At 52.0% G+C, this 14,401-nt stretch overlaps 1 protein-coding gene across 2 annotated transcripts in view; it reads left to right on the top strand.

Moving 5' to 3' along the window:
- The window catches only part of PRMT8 (protein arginine methyltransferase 8), an 86,587-nt gene that overhangs the window by 49,468 nt on the left and 22,718 nt on the right, over positions 1 to 14,401 (top strand). For both annotated transcript variants that reach the window (XM_003481700.4, XM_005664074.3), the window contains exons 3-4: positions 2,049 to 2,204; positions 2,739 to 2,802. In XM_003481700.4, the coding sequence (XP_003481748.2) occupies positions 2,049 to 2,204; positions 2,739 to 2,802 (220 nt within the window). The remainder of the gene's footprint in view (positions 1 to 2,048; positions 2,205 to 2,738; positions 2,803 to 14,401) is intronic.

Here is a 14,401-nt window from a genome sequence, read left to right as displayed (position 1 = left end):
AGCAGAAGGTTGTCTGAGCCCAGGATGGTTCTAAGTATATCAGTTGCTCATCTTTGTGATCGTGGGCCTGCCTGGGACCTGTTGTTGCCCAGCATTGTGGGGGGAGGATCATACTGCATTTTGCCAGTCCAGGAAGAGATCAAGATTCAAAACTTGACGTACGCTTTCTGCTGAACGTGTATGGTTTTAGTACCATGGTAAAGTTGAAAAACCAGGGTAAGGTAGGGACCTCTGTATTTTCAACAATACTTAAACAAGGAAATGCCCTGGTGGTTCAGCAGATTAAGGATCTGGTACATCCCTGATGTGGCTGTGGTTACTCCAGTGGTAAAGTTTCGATACCTGGTTTGGAAACTGCATGCTGTGGGCAGTGGCCAAAAAAACCCTTAAAACAGGAATATTCGTAACAGCTTTATTTGTAACAATCCAAATGCCCATCAGCCTGTGACTGGATGCAAATGTCTGGTAAGGTCATGTGATGGAAATACTTAGTCAACAGCCACAGTAACAAGAAAGAATAAATGCAGTCAAATGAATGAATCTCAAGAACTTGAGTAGAAGCCAGACTCAAAAGTGTACATACTGTATAATTCCATTGATATGAGGTTTTGGCAGTGACAGAAGGAAACTTTGGTGGTAGAAATTAGATCATTGGTTGTCTGGAATGCAGGTGAGAGTTACCTGCATGTGGGCATGAAAGGCTTTCTGGAATAATGGCAATGTCCTATATCTGGATTATGGTGGTGGTTACACGGGTTTACATTCATCGGAACTTTTACATTTAAAATACATATTTAGGAGTCCCCATCATGGCTCAGAGGAAACGAATCTGACGAGTATCCATGAGAATGCAGTTTCAATTCCTGGCCTTGCTCAGTGGGTTAAGGATCTGGCGTTGCTGTGAGCTGTGGTGTAGGTCACAGATGTGGCTCCGATCCAGCATTGCTGTGGGTGTGGTGTAGGCTGGCAGCTACAGCTCTGACTAGACCCGTAGCCTGGCAATCTCCATGTGCCATGGATATGGCCCTAAAAAGACTATATATATATGTACACACACACACATGTTTAAAATCTGTGCTTCTTATGTGTGCAAGTTATATTAAAAGGTATTCTGAAAGCATACTTCAAAAATTCCAGGACTCTTGGTGATTAGAGTGTTTGCTGACACTTGAATGGACAAAGATCCCTGCCTCACCACCATACACAGTTCATGTTCTCCTCGAGTTGGAGACAGTTGTAATGGGTAATCCAGTTCTGCTCTTATCCCAAAGCACTTACATAATGGTGGAGAAAGAAACATGTTTTCTAGTCTTCAAAACAAGCAAATGGAAAAACAGAAAAAGTACACACACACACACACACACACACACACACACACACACGCACATACACGCAAAGCCTCCTTCAATAACCTGTTTAAAACCAATTCTTCACGGTGGCTGAATGTCCTGCCTCAGGTCTGACCTAAATCTCTCATGCTGTATTGGTACCGACCCTTTTCATTTGTTTTTTTTTGCTTGTTTGTTTTGGCTTTTTTTTTTTTTTTTTTGCTTTTTAGGGCTGCACCTGCAGCATATGGAAGTTCCCAGGCTAGCGGTCTAATTGGAGCTGTAGTCACTGGCCTACACCACAGCCACAGCACACCAGATCCGAGCTGCATCTGCGACCTGCACCACAGCTCATGGCAATGCAGGATCCCTAACCCACTGAGCGAGGCCAGGGATCGAACCCGCATCCTCATGGTTCCTAGTTGGGTTCGTTAACCACTGAGCCATGACAGGAACTCCCTCATTTGGTTTTTGATGAATTGCCAGGTCTGGATGTTTCTCCTTTAAGGATACAGTGATCTTCCTGGGACAGAGTTTTAGAGCTGGAGTTGTTTGTGCCAAGGCAGGGAGCCCCTGGTCCAGCCGTACTCTTCTGTGGCTCTGCCTCGTGACACCACTGGGGTCTCTGAAGAATTAGGTGGGACGGCTCTGGGCCCACGACCCTGCAGGTGCACACCCACATGGCCTGAACCCATTGGCTCTGCCTTTCCTTCCACACAGGAGATGCTGAAGGATGAGGTGCGGACACTCACCTACCGGAACTCCATGTACCACAACAAGCACGTGTTCAAGGACAAGGTCGTGCTGGATGTGGGGAGCGGCACTGGGATCCTCTCCATGTTTGCTGCCAAAGCAGGGGCCAAGAAAGTGTTTGGGGTGAGCATGCCTCTCCCCACCTCCATTGGCCCTTCCTGTCCCCTCCTGGCTGGGGTCACATCTCCAGGAAGACATCACGTGTGGCTTCCAGGAAGCAGGCAAGCTCCCTGGCCCCCCATCACCTGGGCATTGCTCCTGGCCCTGCCCTGGACCAGCTGATGTTTGTGGAGGACATTTGATTTTCAGAACTCGAGCTGACATCATCATTGCCTTAGAGTGCCTGGTCCTACTGTGGGGTGGAGAGTCAGGGCTAGGCAGCCAGACCCATGAGCTCTGGTTGGACCTGGACAATTCACTTCTCTGCACCTCAGTTTCCCCATCTGTAAAATGGGCACAATTATAGCCTACAGGGTGGCTGTGAGGAGTGAATGAGTTTCATACACGTCAGGTGCTTAGAGCAGCATCTGGTATAAGCCAAAAGCTCAGTATTTATTAGTATAGTTGGGATGGAGCCCAAAGTAGCTGTGCACCCTCTGGGCCCAGACGTGCTATGATTCTTTTGACGCTTGCCCCTTTGTTCTGTGTCCTTTCTAGATTGAATGCTCCAGTATTTCCGACTACTCAGAGAAGATCATTAAGGCTAACCACCTGGACAACAGTAAGACATAGCTTCTCTCGCTTTCCCACGGACGGAGGGGGTAGGGGAGCTTCCACTTCCTTGTCTGGGTAACGTAGACTGATATGGGAGCACCTGGCCTTGTGATGGTGGAGGCCAGCAGAGGCCCTTTGAGCAGGACTGTGCCCGTGGGGCTCTGAGGTCTCCAATCCCTGCTGTGCCAGCTGAGGGCATGTCTTTCCCATTCAGCCTCCAGTGAGCCGAGCCTGAGGCTGAATCCTTCCTTTCTCAGCCCTCGGTGTGGCCCCAGCTGTAGACGTCTATAGTGTTTTGCAAAGTGGCAGCCATTCCTCCTCCTTCTCCCTCGCCACAACCCTCAGCCCCATCTCTTCGGACACCTGCCCAGTGGCAGCCCAGCAGATCCAGCCTCTGCCTTTGGAGAAATGCGGTCCTCTTGTTCCCACTAGCCCTGCTGCTGACTGGGCTGCCTTGGCAAGTAGCCGCTCTTGGGGGTGGACTTTCTTTTTTTTTTAAATGGTATTTACTTTATTATTTTTTTATTATTCTATGAATTTTATTACATTAATAGTTGTACAATGATGATCACAACCCTATTTTATAGCATTTCCATCCCAAACCCCCAGTGCATCCCCCCACCCACCAACCTGTCTCCTTTGGAAACCATAAGTTTTTCAAAGTCTGTGAGTCAGTATCTGTTCTGCAAAGAAGTTCATCGTGTCCTTTTTTAGATTCCACATGTCAGTGAGAGCATTTGATGTTGGTGTCTCATTGGCTGTCTGACTTCACTTAGTGTGATAATTTCTAGGTCCATCCTAGAAATTGTTGCTGCAAATGCTGTTATTTCGTTCCTTTTAATGGCTGAGTAATATTCCATTGTGTATATGTACCACATCTTCTTTATCCACTCCTCTGTCTATGGGCATTTAGGTTGTTTCCATGTCTTGGCTATTGTATATAGTGCTGCAGTGAACATTGGAGTACATGTAGGGGGGATGGACGTTCTTGCAGCTGGAGTCTGAGGCTAAAGACAGATGTGCCTCCTCCTTTCCTCCCCTCTCCCCTTTCCCAGGCAATGGTGCCATGTCAGCCTCTCCCTCTGAGACTCATCGTGAACACACTCATTCACTCCCAAAGGCTCCCTGATCAGAACTCCCACCTTCCATCAGTCAGGGAGATGAGATTTCACCCCAGGTCCTATGCTGAGCAGGACTGGATCATGTAGCGTTTATAAACTAGGAAAACTAGGTTGAACTTTCTCTTCAGGACGTCAAAGCCCTTTTGGAGGATTCTAAGTAAGGGAGGAGCGTTCTCTGCGGAGAATGGGCTGGAATAGGCTGTAGGCATCAAGAGTGCAGGCAGAGACATATTCAGAGGCTATTTCGTAGCTCTGCGGTAGATCTGCTGATGGGCCACACAAGTGAAGGAGAAATGAGATGGGAGCAGGACTGGCTTTTTGCCTTGAGTAACAGGGTGGATAGTGGAATGCTGAGGTGACAGGACACAGGAAAAAGTCAGGAGTCCTCCTTGGCACATGTTACGGCTGCGATCCCTGGGGAGAGGCAGGTGGACAAGCAGAGTCTAGGGTTCCAGGGAGGCTGGAGCATGGGCTACAAGTTTGGGAGTCTTCAGCATACAGGTGTTTCTTTCTGTATTTATTTTTTTGCCTTTTAGGACTGCACCTGTGGCACATGGAAGTTCCCAGGCTAGGGGTTAAGTAGGAGCTGCAACTATCTGCCTGCGTACCACAGCCATAGCAACACAGGATCCGAGCTGCGTCTGTGACCCACACCAAAGTTCACAGCAATGCCAACGCCGGATCCTTAACCCACAGAGCAAGGCCTGGGGTTGAACCTGCATCCTCATGGATGCTAGTCGGGTTCGTTACTGCTGAGCCATGACGGGAACCTCTACAGGTGTTATTTAAGGCCCCAGGACGAGGTCTTCTGGGGATAATGTATCACTAGAGGAGAGAAATGGCCAAAGATGGAGCTCTAGGGCATTTCACCCCTTGAAGGTCAAGGGGAGGAGAAGGGGCCAGCAGGAGGCAGAGTGAGGGCAGCGAGGTCGATGGACCTTTGGGAGAGAGGGGTAAAGGGGGAGGATGCTAAGGGATCAAGTAAGATAAGAACAAAGATGTGACCCATGAATTACTGTGGCCACTAAGGAGAATGTGTTCTTAACAGGAGCAGCCTCCATGGAGGGGCAGGCACGGAAGTCCAGGTCAAGAAGGTTACGGGATGAGTGGACCCAGATCTTCAGAGGGCCCTGCCCTCCCACACTCAGCATCTTGGCAGGCAGTGGAGGGAGGGCTGCCTGGACCGGGGGTGGGGGTGGTGGTGTGAGCCAGCCACTGACACAGTGGGGGTTTTGGAGTCTAGGCTGAGTGAGGAAGGATGCTGGGAAGTGAGGGGCGATGATGGTTGGGTGATGGTGGGAAAGAGGCTGCATGGAGGGGCCGCAAGCAGAGTCTTTGCAGCCTGCGTAGTGGAAGTGCAGCTCAGACCTGGACCACTGGCTTGCTGTCCAGCCTCTCTGGGTTCACTCAGCAGAGCCAGGTCACTCTGCACACTCCTCAGGAAAATACCTGACCCGGGCCAAGTGGTGACCTCTAGACTGAAGATGGAGAAAGAAAGCCGACCAGTTCTTTCTCTATAAGAGAGACAGAGCCTGGCATCCTCGTGTTTTCATTTGATCTCTCTCCCCTACCTTGTGAGATGGGGCAGGTGTTTCTTCCCGCTTCACAGAGGTGGAGACTGACTCAGGGATGTGGGCCACCCCTCTGTCCATGGCCCTTGCTCCCATACTCTTTCCTAAGGCATGTTTCGGTTGATGAGGCAGCACCAGGAGTGCCTGCCAATTGTGAAAGTGAAAGCTAGACTCTCTCAGGAGCAGAAGGTGGGTGCAAATATCTGGAGGCTCAGGCTCTGCTGGGGCTTGGTGGGTCCCAGCCCTGGGCCCTAAAGAGCGTTTGGACCCTCCCCAGGTTTCTCTGTGCAGTGATCCTGCCCTTGGGGCTCTGCCTGGACCCCTTTCCCTGCATCTGCCTCTCATCCTGGCCGCCTCCCTCCTCTCAGAAGACCACGGCCCCGCAGTCACTGCAGAGCATCAGGTGGAAGGAATCTCTGACCCTTGGGTGGGGGCCTGGGGGCGGGGGGCGTGCGGAGCCCTCGCTGGCCCCTCTGGTTCACACCGCGAGGTCCCTCCTCCCCTCCCCTGCCTCCAGCACTTGTCATGTTAGATTCTCTTCCCCTCTCGCTTTCCTCCCTTTCTTCTTTCTTTTAACCTCTGACACATCCCAATGTACAGAAGGGTGCAGATGCAGCTGGTTGTTTTTCTGAGCCATTTGGGAGCAGGCTGTGGATGCGATATCCCTGAATACGTAAGCGTGTGCTTCCTGCAAACAGGGGTGTTTCCTTCGCGGCCACATGCGACAAGGCCAGCCCTCCCACGTCCTCGTTATCTGTGCTCAGACGCCCTCTGAGGTCGGCGGGGGAAGCAATGGCACCCGTCTCTGCTGGAGGACTGGGTCTCACCCAACACACTGCCCTTTGTGGTCCTGTCCTGGTCTCCTTCCAGCTGGAACCCGCAGACTCCCCTCAGCTCTCGTGGCCTTGGTGATCACAGCCCAGCATCCTGTGGGCTGAACCTCAAAGGGGTGGGGGATGCTTCCTCACAGTCAGATTCCCGTCGCCTGTCCTGGAGGGACACCCCGGACATGAGGCTGCATCCTCTGCATCCTCACGGCATTCCGGAGGCATGCCGTGTAGTTGTGTCCTGTCCTGACAGCGTTTGCCTTGATCCCTGGTTGAGGTCATGCCCGCCAGGCTTCTCCCCCTTGATCCGTGATGAGTGTTTCTGAGAGATGAAAGCATGGAAATATTTCCACCCTTCCCATTCATTTCCTTTTTTATTCAGTGGATTATAGCCGTTAGTACCAGTAGGTACTCTGATGCTCAGATTCTCCCTGATTTGGTCCTGGGAGCATCTCAAACTACCTTCTTCCTTCTTCACTTTGTATGAACGTTCTTGTTTCCTGGCACAGATGTTGCAGGCTCATCTCACTGGTTCCAGAATTAGACATTTCTTTACCGAATCTTGACTCTGTTTAGCGGACGGTAGCTTTTAGACAGGAGGACATGGGGCTAGGTATGCTTGTCAATTTTAGGGTCTGGAGGCTCCCCAACTGTCTCAGCTGGAAGAGTTCGTGTGTGTGTGTGTGTGTGTGTGTGTGTGTGTGTGTGTGGTGTCACGTGTATGGACATGACACGGACATGGCACGTGTTCCCCACCTATCTATTATGCATGTTGTCAAGGCCATGGTCACGTGACACCTGCACCTCTAATTCAGCCCCACGGGCTTTAGTCTCCCTTCCCCACTCTTCTCTGTGACTCCTTTCTCTGACAGTGAAACCCTGGCTCCCATTCTTCTTAACATGCTTACATATGGGATCAACCCCCCTGTGTGTAAACAGTTGCCCACTGTCACCACCTCTCACCCACATGCCTGTCACCCCGAGCTGGGCTCTGGCCCCTTTGCCAGGCAACACCCTACATGGGCACCTCCTCCCTGGACTCAGGGTCTGGTGGGCAGAGCCAAGCTGCCCCTCTGCACAGGCCCTCCCAGCGACCTTGGCCTTCACCTTCATGACCAGCCCTGCTCCAGGGCATGGTCACTGCCTGAGCTCACCAGCCAGACCCCACCTGGCCGGTCCAGGCCCCTGCAGCCCCTCTGGCAGCATGGCATCTAGTTTGCTCAGCCCACCTCGTGGCTCCGAGTGCTGTGGATTTTGATGGCTCCCCCTTGATTCTGTGCTGCCGAGGCAAAGCCCCAGGAGAGACGAACCGCTGTCCCCAGGTGAACAGCCACCCCCAGCGGCCCATGCCTGGCCTATGCCTCACACACTCCCAGGGGCTTTTCAAGGCAAAGCTGGCTTCGTTTCTTCCTCCCTGGGGTCTGCAGCAGGTAGACGGAGCCGGTGAGGCGCCCGGCCCTGTCCGCTGCCCCAGCTTGCCTGCCGCGGAGTGTGCACCAGAAAGAGGACAGCTGGGCTCCCATGGAAATGCTTTAGAAACGCTGCAACAGCCACTTGTGTGGGTCTTGGGCGTGTAGGTGTAGAGACATAAATAACAACCCAGGACATAAAATACCTGCCCCCAGAATCAATCAATGGCTCTCCCTCTCCACCTCCTGGGATGGGTCTGTTCGCAGGCAGACTCACACCTCCACGCAGCCACCTGCGGGCAACACGGGGCCTTCACGTGGCTTCTCCAGCCGCGTGGCTCACACACGGGCTGAATCTCCTCCCTGACTTCAGCCCCGATGGCTCCCTTTTCTTCCCTTTCTCTGCCCTGGGGCCCTGACAGCTGCTGGGCTGCCTAGAAAAGTAGGTTCATTTGCAAAAGTTGATAGAGGAGCTCAGGGATTGAGACGAATGTTTAGTTCTAGGAAAAAAAAAAAAAAAAAAACCTATTCACTTCTCAGAAAGCCAGAGGAAACGATTGATCCCTCCTTTGTCTTCTTTTGTCTGGAGCGTGAATGTCACAGGTGGAGTGGCCTGAGCAGAGCATGACACACAGAGAGATGTGGGAAGGGCTTGGTGGCTTGGCCAGGTGGCTCCAGATCTGAGCCCCTGCTCCTGGGCAGGAGCTGCTTCCACGCATAACCTGCAGGTCACTGGGGGATTAGAAATAAGACACATAAAGAACCGTGCACAGGCCCCTGGGGGTGGCAGGAGCTCAGCAAACATCAACTGCAGGTCTCTCCGGCTTCCTGTTCTGTGCTTTGCTCATTCCTGACCACACAGCCTGAGCCTTTTATAGGCAGTGCTTGAATTCTGTGCTCCTGCAGCTTTGGCTCCATGCTGGCAGCCGCCCAGTCGTGCCATGACCCCTCTGATGGGGACCCCACCCCTGGCCACCTGGGGCTGTGATTGTCCGAAGCACCTCCCTGCAGCCTAACCAATGCTCTGCGCTGTCCCCTTGCTGCCACATAGAGAGAGAGGATGGCCCTTCGCCGGGGAGCCTTTCCGCAGAATCTCTGGGCCTCACACTCTCATTCCTTCACTCTCTACTTTGCTTTCCGTCCCCTTCTCCTCTGCCATGCTTCAGCGTCCCTGTCACCCTGGCAGAGGACCCAGCCGCATGGCTGGAGGGACCCAGATGCCACCCTGCTCTTTCCGAGCTGTGGAGGATGCCGTGCCACAGTGGCGCTGAGCTGGCATTGACCACCATCTGCTGTTCACCCACACGTGGCTGCCAAGCACCAGCTCCTAACCTGTGTCTTATCTGCCCGTGGATGTTTTGAATCCAAACGGAGAGTCACACTTTTTCATCACATCAAACCTCATGGTGTTAGATTTGATCCTTTGGTCCTTGCTTGCAAGTGACTAGGACTCCGCAGACACGGCTCTCGGGGGCATGGTTCTCTGCGTGGTGTCCCGTGTATCCTCATCAGAGCCCTGGGCAGTGGCGTGGGGGACAGCTTCCGCGGGCGGGTGTGGGTCAGCTCTGAATCAGCCCCTGGGAACACAGTCGGGGAGCGGCTGTGGTCCACACAGTAATTGGCCAGCATCCTGGCCAGGAGACCATGGAGGTGACACCTTGTCAGATCGTCCTGCTACTTCTCACTCAGGGCCACCAGATTAGCTTGTGCTCTTGGACAGCTGACACCCTGTGCCTCTGTTTCCCGCTCCAGGAAATGGCACTGTTAGTGGTACCGACCGCAGAGGGTCCCTGGGAGCGTTACATAGTTACGGCGTGTGAAACCGTGCTGGGGCCCCTTGGTAAATTTTCAGTGAATTTGAGGAATGGGTGCAGGTGCTGTGGTGGCTTGAAATTGGCCACAATGGGAATATTTACACAGAGAAATCGGCAGATGCTACAAATCAGGGCTTCTTTCCTGGAGAGAAAGTGTCTCCCAATAGTGTACAGTGTGCAGTTAGCAGCTAATAAACGTTACTATTATTTCATTCATTAACTTGACTAACAGCCCTGTCCAAAGAAGGAATGAGATTAACCGGATATATTTGTTTTTAATGAACCCGTACCAGTGGCTGCTGGAAATGGCTGCTTCCTTTCCTAACTGTTCGCCAAGCAGCCCATGGGTCATCTCAGGACTGGGTTTCAGGCACCCATCCCCGAGGGCTGTCCTCCACCCTCTGGATGCCAGGGAGTTGGCAGAGAACCGGCTGGACAAGATCTTTGCTCTCATGGTGCTTAGAGTCTCAGAAAGAGGACAGTCACAAAAGCAGGTGGACACACAACCTCATGGTAGAATTACAAACGGTGACAGTGCTTTGAAAGGACAGGATGGAGCTGAGAAAACTGGGGTCCACTTTGGATGGGCCGGTCACTGGGGGGTGATGGACCTGACTCCCACCTCCCAGCATGAGCTTCTCTCCTGGCCCTGCCGCCATCAGGTAACATCAGACTCCGTGTGGGTATTTACACCACAGGCATTGGTGGGTATCAGGTCGTGCTTCGATCCATTTGCAGGTACAGGACAGGAGTTGCAGGGAGACTGGGGGCGTGTCCCAAGTTGTGCAACGTGCCTAGGTCCTGGCTCCCCCTTTCGAGAATCCCCCAACTCCGCCTCCTCTCACTCGGCAGACGGAGCAATGAAACCAACCACAAAGTTCCCGTGAAGATGATGGAGGTGGCCTCTGAGAGATCACTCCGCCAGCGGCTCTGCAACCGCTTGTCCTGTGTCACTCCTGTAGTTAGAGCTGGTTTGAAGCTCTTTTGTCTCTACACCCAACACCCTCTTTTTATTTATTTATTTATTTATTTATTTTTTATTTTTATTTTTTTTTTTTGTCTTTTTGCTATTTCTTTGGGCCGCTCCCACGGCATATGGAGGTTCCCAGGCTAGGGGTTGAATCGGAGCTGTAGCCACCGGCCTACGCCAGAGCCACAGCAACGCGGGATTCGAGCCGCGTCTGCAACCTACACCACAGCTCACGGCAACGCCGGATCGTTAACCCACTGAGCAAGGGCAGGGATCGAACCCGCAACCTCATGGTTCCTAGTCGGATTCGTTAACCACTGCGCCACGACGGGAACTCCATCACCCTCTTTTTAAAATTGCCTGATCGTCTATCCAATCATTCAGCCAGGGTGTCAGTGAGGGTCAGGTGCTCTGTCCTGGAACTAGGAAGCGAAACACAACTGGGGGAGGAGAGCGGAGGCTGGCGCAGGTCAGGCCTTCAGGAGGCGGTGCATCCTACTCCGCTGCCAGAACGTGGGTGGTCACGTGGCCTTGCTCGATGGGGAGTGGGGTGGCATCCTGCGGCTCCCCTGTCTGGCAACATGCTCATTGTCCTTACACCCATGACCCTCGGGCCCACCCTCCTGTGGGACAGACTCTGCTCTGGGACCCGGGGTGGGGGGAGGCGGAAACGGGGACACTGCTAACTTCTGGCTCTGTGGGGTCAGCTGATTCTGATGGACACGTTAGCCGCCCAAAGAAGAAGGGGCCGGGCTGATTTATTTAAAAAGTCAAGTCAGGAAAATGACCAGGAATCAGACTGACTGCATTTCTGTAATAACCACTCAAGAGACAGAATCTTACTGAAAATAATCAAAAAAAATTTTAAAATATCTGGGTGTCTAATTTGTGAACCTGAAGTTTCAGTTTAGAGTGTGTGGGTCCTTGTTGTGATGGATTATGATGAATCTTTCTAAAATTTGTGAACCAGGGTTCTGCGACAGCTGGTTGAACAAAATTTCGTCCTCCCTATGGAGTAAAAGCACAGCTCCAGAGTGAGTGACCTCAGTGCCACCTTGGGGGTTGACACGGTCTTAGTGATGTGGGGGTCCAGGCCGGGAGTGGGGATTTGCAGCCTGTAGCTAATCAGAGCCTTGATATCTGTGGCTAAGATCCCCTGGAAAAGGTGTGACATGGAGCTTGGATGCCCATAGCTGCTTGTGCCCACACAGGCCTGAGCGCCTACCCCAGGCCCTCACTCAGGCACCATCCACCCCACCACAAGAGGCAGCACTTTGCAGACTGCGGACTGGCATCTGGGAGTTTCAGTGGTTGCTAGTGGCGACTCTAGAAAACAGGAAGAATATCCCTGATGATTCACTGGGCCATTGTATTCAGGTCCATAGAAAGAGCATAGCCTCTTTTTCAAAAACCAGGATTGAGCAATTGCTGCTGATTCATGTCGAACTGGACATGGAGGCTCTGCCCCTTCACTGACATCAGGCATCTCCCCCGGCAAAATTGGCAGAAGGCCTTACACGTGCTCGGTGCATCTTTGAAGAATTGAGGGGGTTCCTTGGTGGTCTCGTGGTTAGGACTTGGTGCTTTCCCTGCTAGGCCAGGCTTCAATCCCTGTTCTGGCAACTGAGATCCCACCTCCAACTGCTGCATGTTGGAGCAGCAAAGGAGCTTAGAGATGTTTAGGCTCAGTCTCTCTCCCTTTTTCCCCAGTGAGGAAATTGAGGTCCCAGAGAGGAGGAACCGGTTGTCGGATGGAACAAGAGCATAAGTTGTCTGTCTCCAGAACCCCGGTGTAGGGTGATGAAGGTTGGGTGCTGCACAAAAGCACCCACGCCAGGGGAGGAAAGGGGTCTGAAAAGGAGGTGTGCCTTTCTCCTTTCACATGGGACCCATCCAGCCAGCAAGCCAAGCGGGGGCCATGACTGCCTTGAGAAATGTTTGGGTGCAGAAAGGTGGTGTTAACAGTAGTCTAGATGGTTTAGCATTTTAGGGGTTAATTGATTCCTTCTACTGTTTGGTAGGCAGGAGCTGGGATTTTGCTGTTCTGTGACCCACTACATCTACGATCTATCTATCTATCTATCTATCTATCTATCTATCTATCTATCTATCTATCTATCTTTCTATCATCTATTTGTCTTGCTACCTGTCTGCCAGTCTGTCTGTCTATCTATCTGTCTGTCCATCTATCTGTCTATATATCTGTCTATTCATCTGTCCATCTGTCCATCTATCCGTCTATCCATCTATCCATCTATCCGTCTATCCATCTATCTGTGTGTTTGTCTGTCTGTCTGTCTATTTATCCATCCATCTGTCCATCTGTCCATCCATCTATCCATCTGTCTATCTTTCTATTTACCTACCTACCTATTTATCTATCTACCTATCCTCTGTTGTGCCCAGATGCATCAGGATAGAGCAGCTAGTGGATGGGGGGGAGGCCAGTGCAGAGGACAGGGGCAGCGTTCACTCGCTCTGCAGGGCACCCAAGGAGTGTTATTCTGTCCGTCCCTCTCTGTCGGACCAGACTATAAGTTCTTGTCTGTCTTCGCTTCCCCCAGGGCTCCTGGAGTCCTGTCTCTGGAATCACAGGGGAGCCTTGTCCTAGGCACGCAGGTGGAGGTCCTGGGGCACTAGAGGCAGGAGAAGACATCATCCTGGGCCTCAGGAAGGTCACCATTAATGCAGGAGGAGGGACTGACCCAGAGCCCCACAGCCACGTGCAGACATCAGGGAAGAGTCTTCAGAAAATGTGCACAGAGAAAGAAAAGGGAGGCTGTTAAAACACTTTCAAGTGTTTATAAAAATAAGACAAACAAGTCTTGCAGGCAAGTGATTAGGCAGGTGGGTCCAGCATCTATTTGCCAGTTCTTTTTCAGGATAAAAAATAAATGAGGTACGCTATTTGCATTTGCCAAAATCCCATACTCTGTCCCCTTGTGAAGATTCCTGGTGCATCCTGGGTCCTTGCTTGAGTTCCTGCTCTTAGGTCTTGGGTCTTGACTCCCCCCTCCCAAGCCTTTTGGTGAAGATTAGCCTTCCGAATCTCCCTTCCCAGGGGTCGGGCTTCACATGTGTGAAGCAGGAGAGTCACGCAAGTTGGGGAGTGATCAGGGCCAAGCGTCTGACTCCTTACAGAGAGGCCTTATCTGATTAAGCTTTGATGAAACGCCACACCCCGGAGAGCAAATCATCGTTAGACACTGACAGGCACGCTGTCCCCAGCACCACCTGCTGTGAAGGTGGGGAGTAAAGCCTGATGCCCTTTGCCACCTAGAGCTCTCCCATCCACGTTGATTTTCATGAAACTCACATTCAAGGACAGAGGTGGCGTTTTGTTTTGTTGTTCACTCCCGAGTACAGACCATTGTTTAGTTGGCCCAGAAAAGCACAGGCATTGTGTGGTTTTCTTCAGAGGATGGTGCAGAGTGAGTTTCAGAGCAGGGACACGTGTAAGCTTTCACAGGAAACATTCTGATAGAACCAGCCACCAATCCATCACCCTGTCAGTTGCATAGCAGCACCTAAGATAGCTTTGCTCTGATCTTTATAGACGTGGATGCAAAACAAGGCTCCGAAATTAAGTGTACATCCTTGTCAAATGATCAAAAGCTCAATGAAGTTTCTCCTGCCACAGAGGGATGGGACAGTCCTGGAAGGGACACAGAGGCAGAGGCCGCTTAGAACAGGGGCTCTGTCCTGATCCTACCCGCTTTACCTCTTTGTTGGTCACCAAGGAGACAGTGTCAGATAACGCATGCCTTCTGCAGAGCCCCAACCGTGAGCCCCCGTGTCACCTGTGCTATTTCATTTAATCAGTACAGCCTCCCACTGAGTAGATGTCACTTTCCTTGGGTGTTCTCTGGGGAACTGGAGTTTGGTTGGGTCAAG

This window comes from Sus scrofa, chromosome 5, assembly GCF_000003025.6.
Source record: "Sus scrofa isolate TJ Tabasco breed Duroc chromosome 5, Sscrofa11.1, whole genome shotgun sequence".
Lineage (NCBI taxonomy): Eukaryota > Metazoa > Chordata > Mammalia > Artiodactyla > Suidae > Sus > Sus scrofa.
Note: the sequence above shows the minus strand (reverse complement) of the source record. Positions and strands in the feature narration are given on the sequence as shown.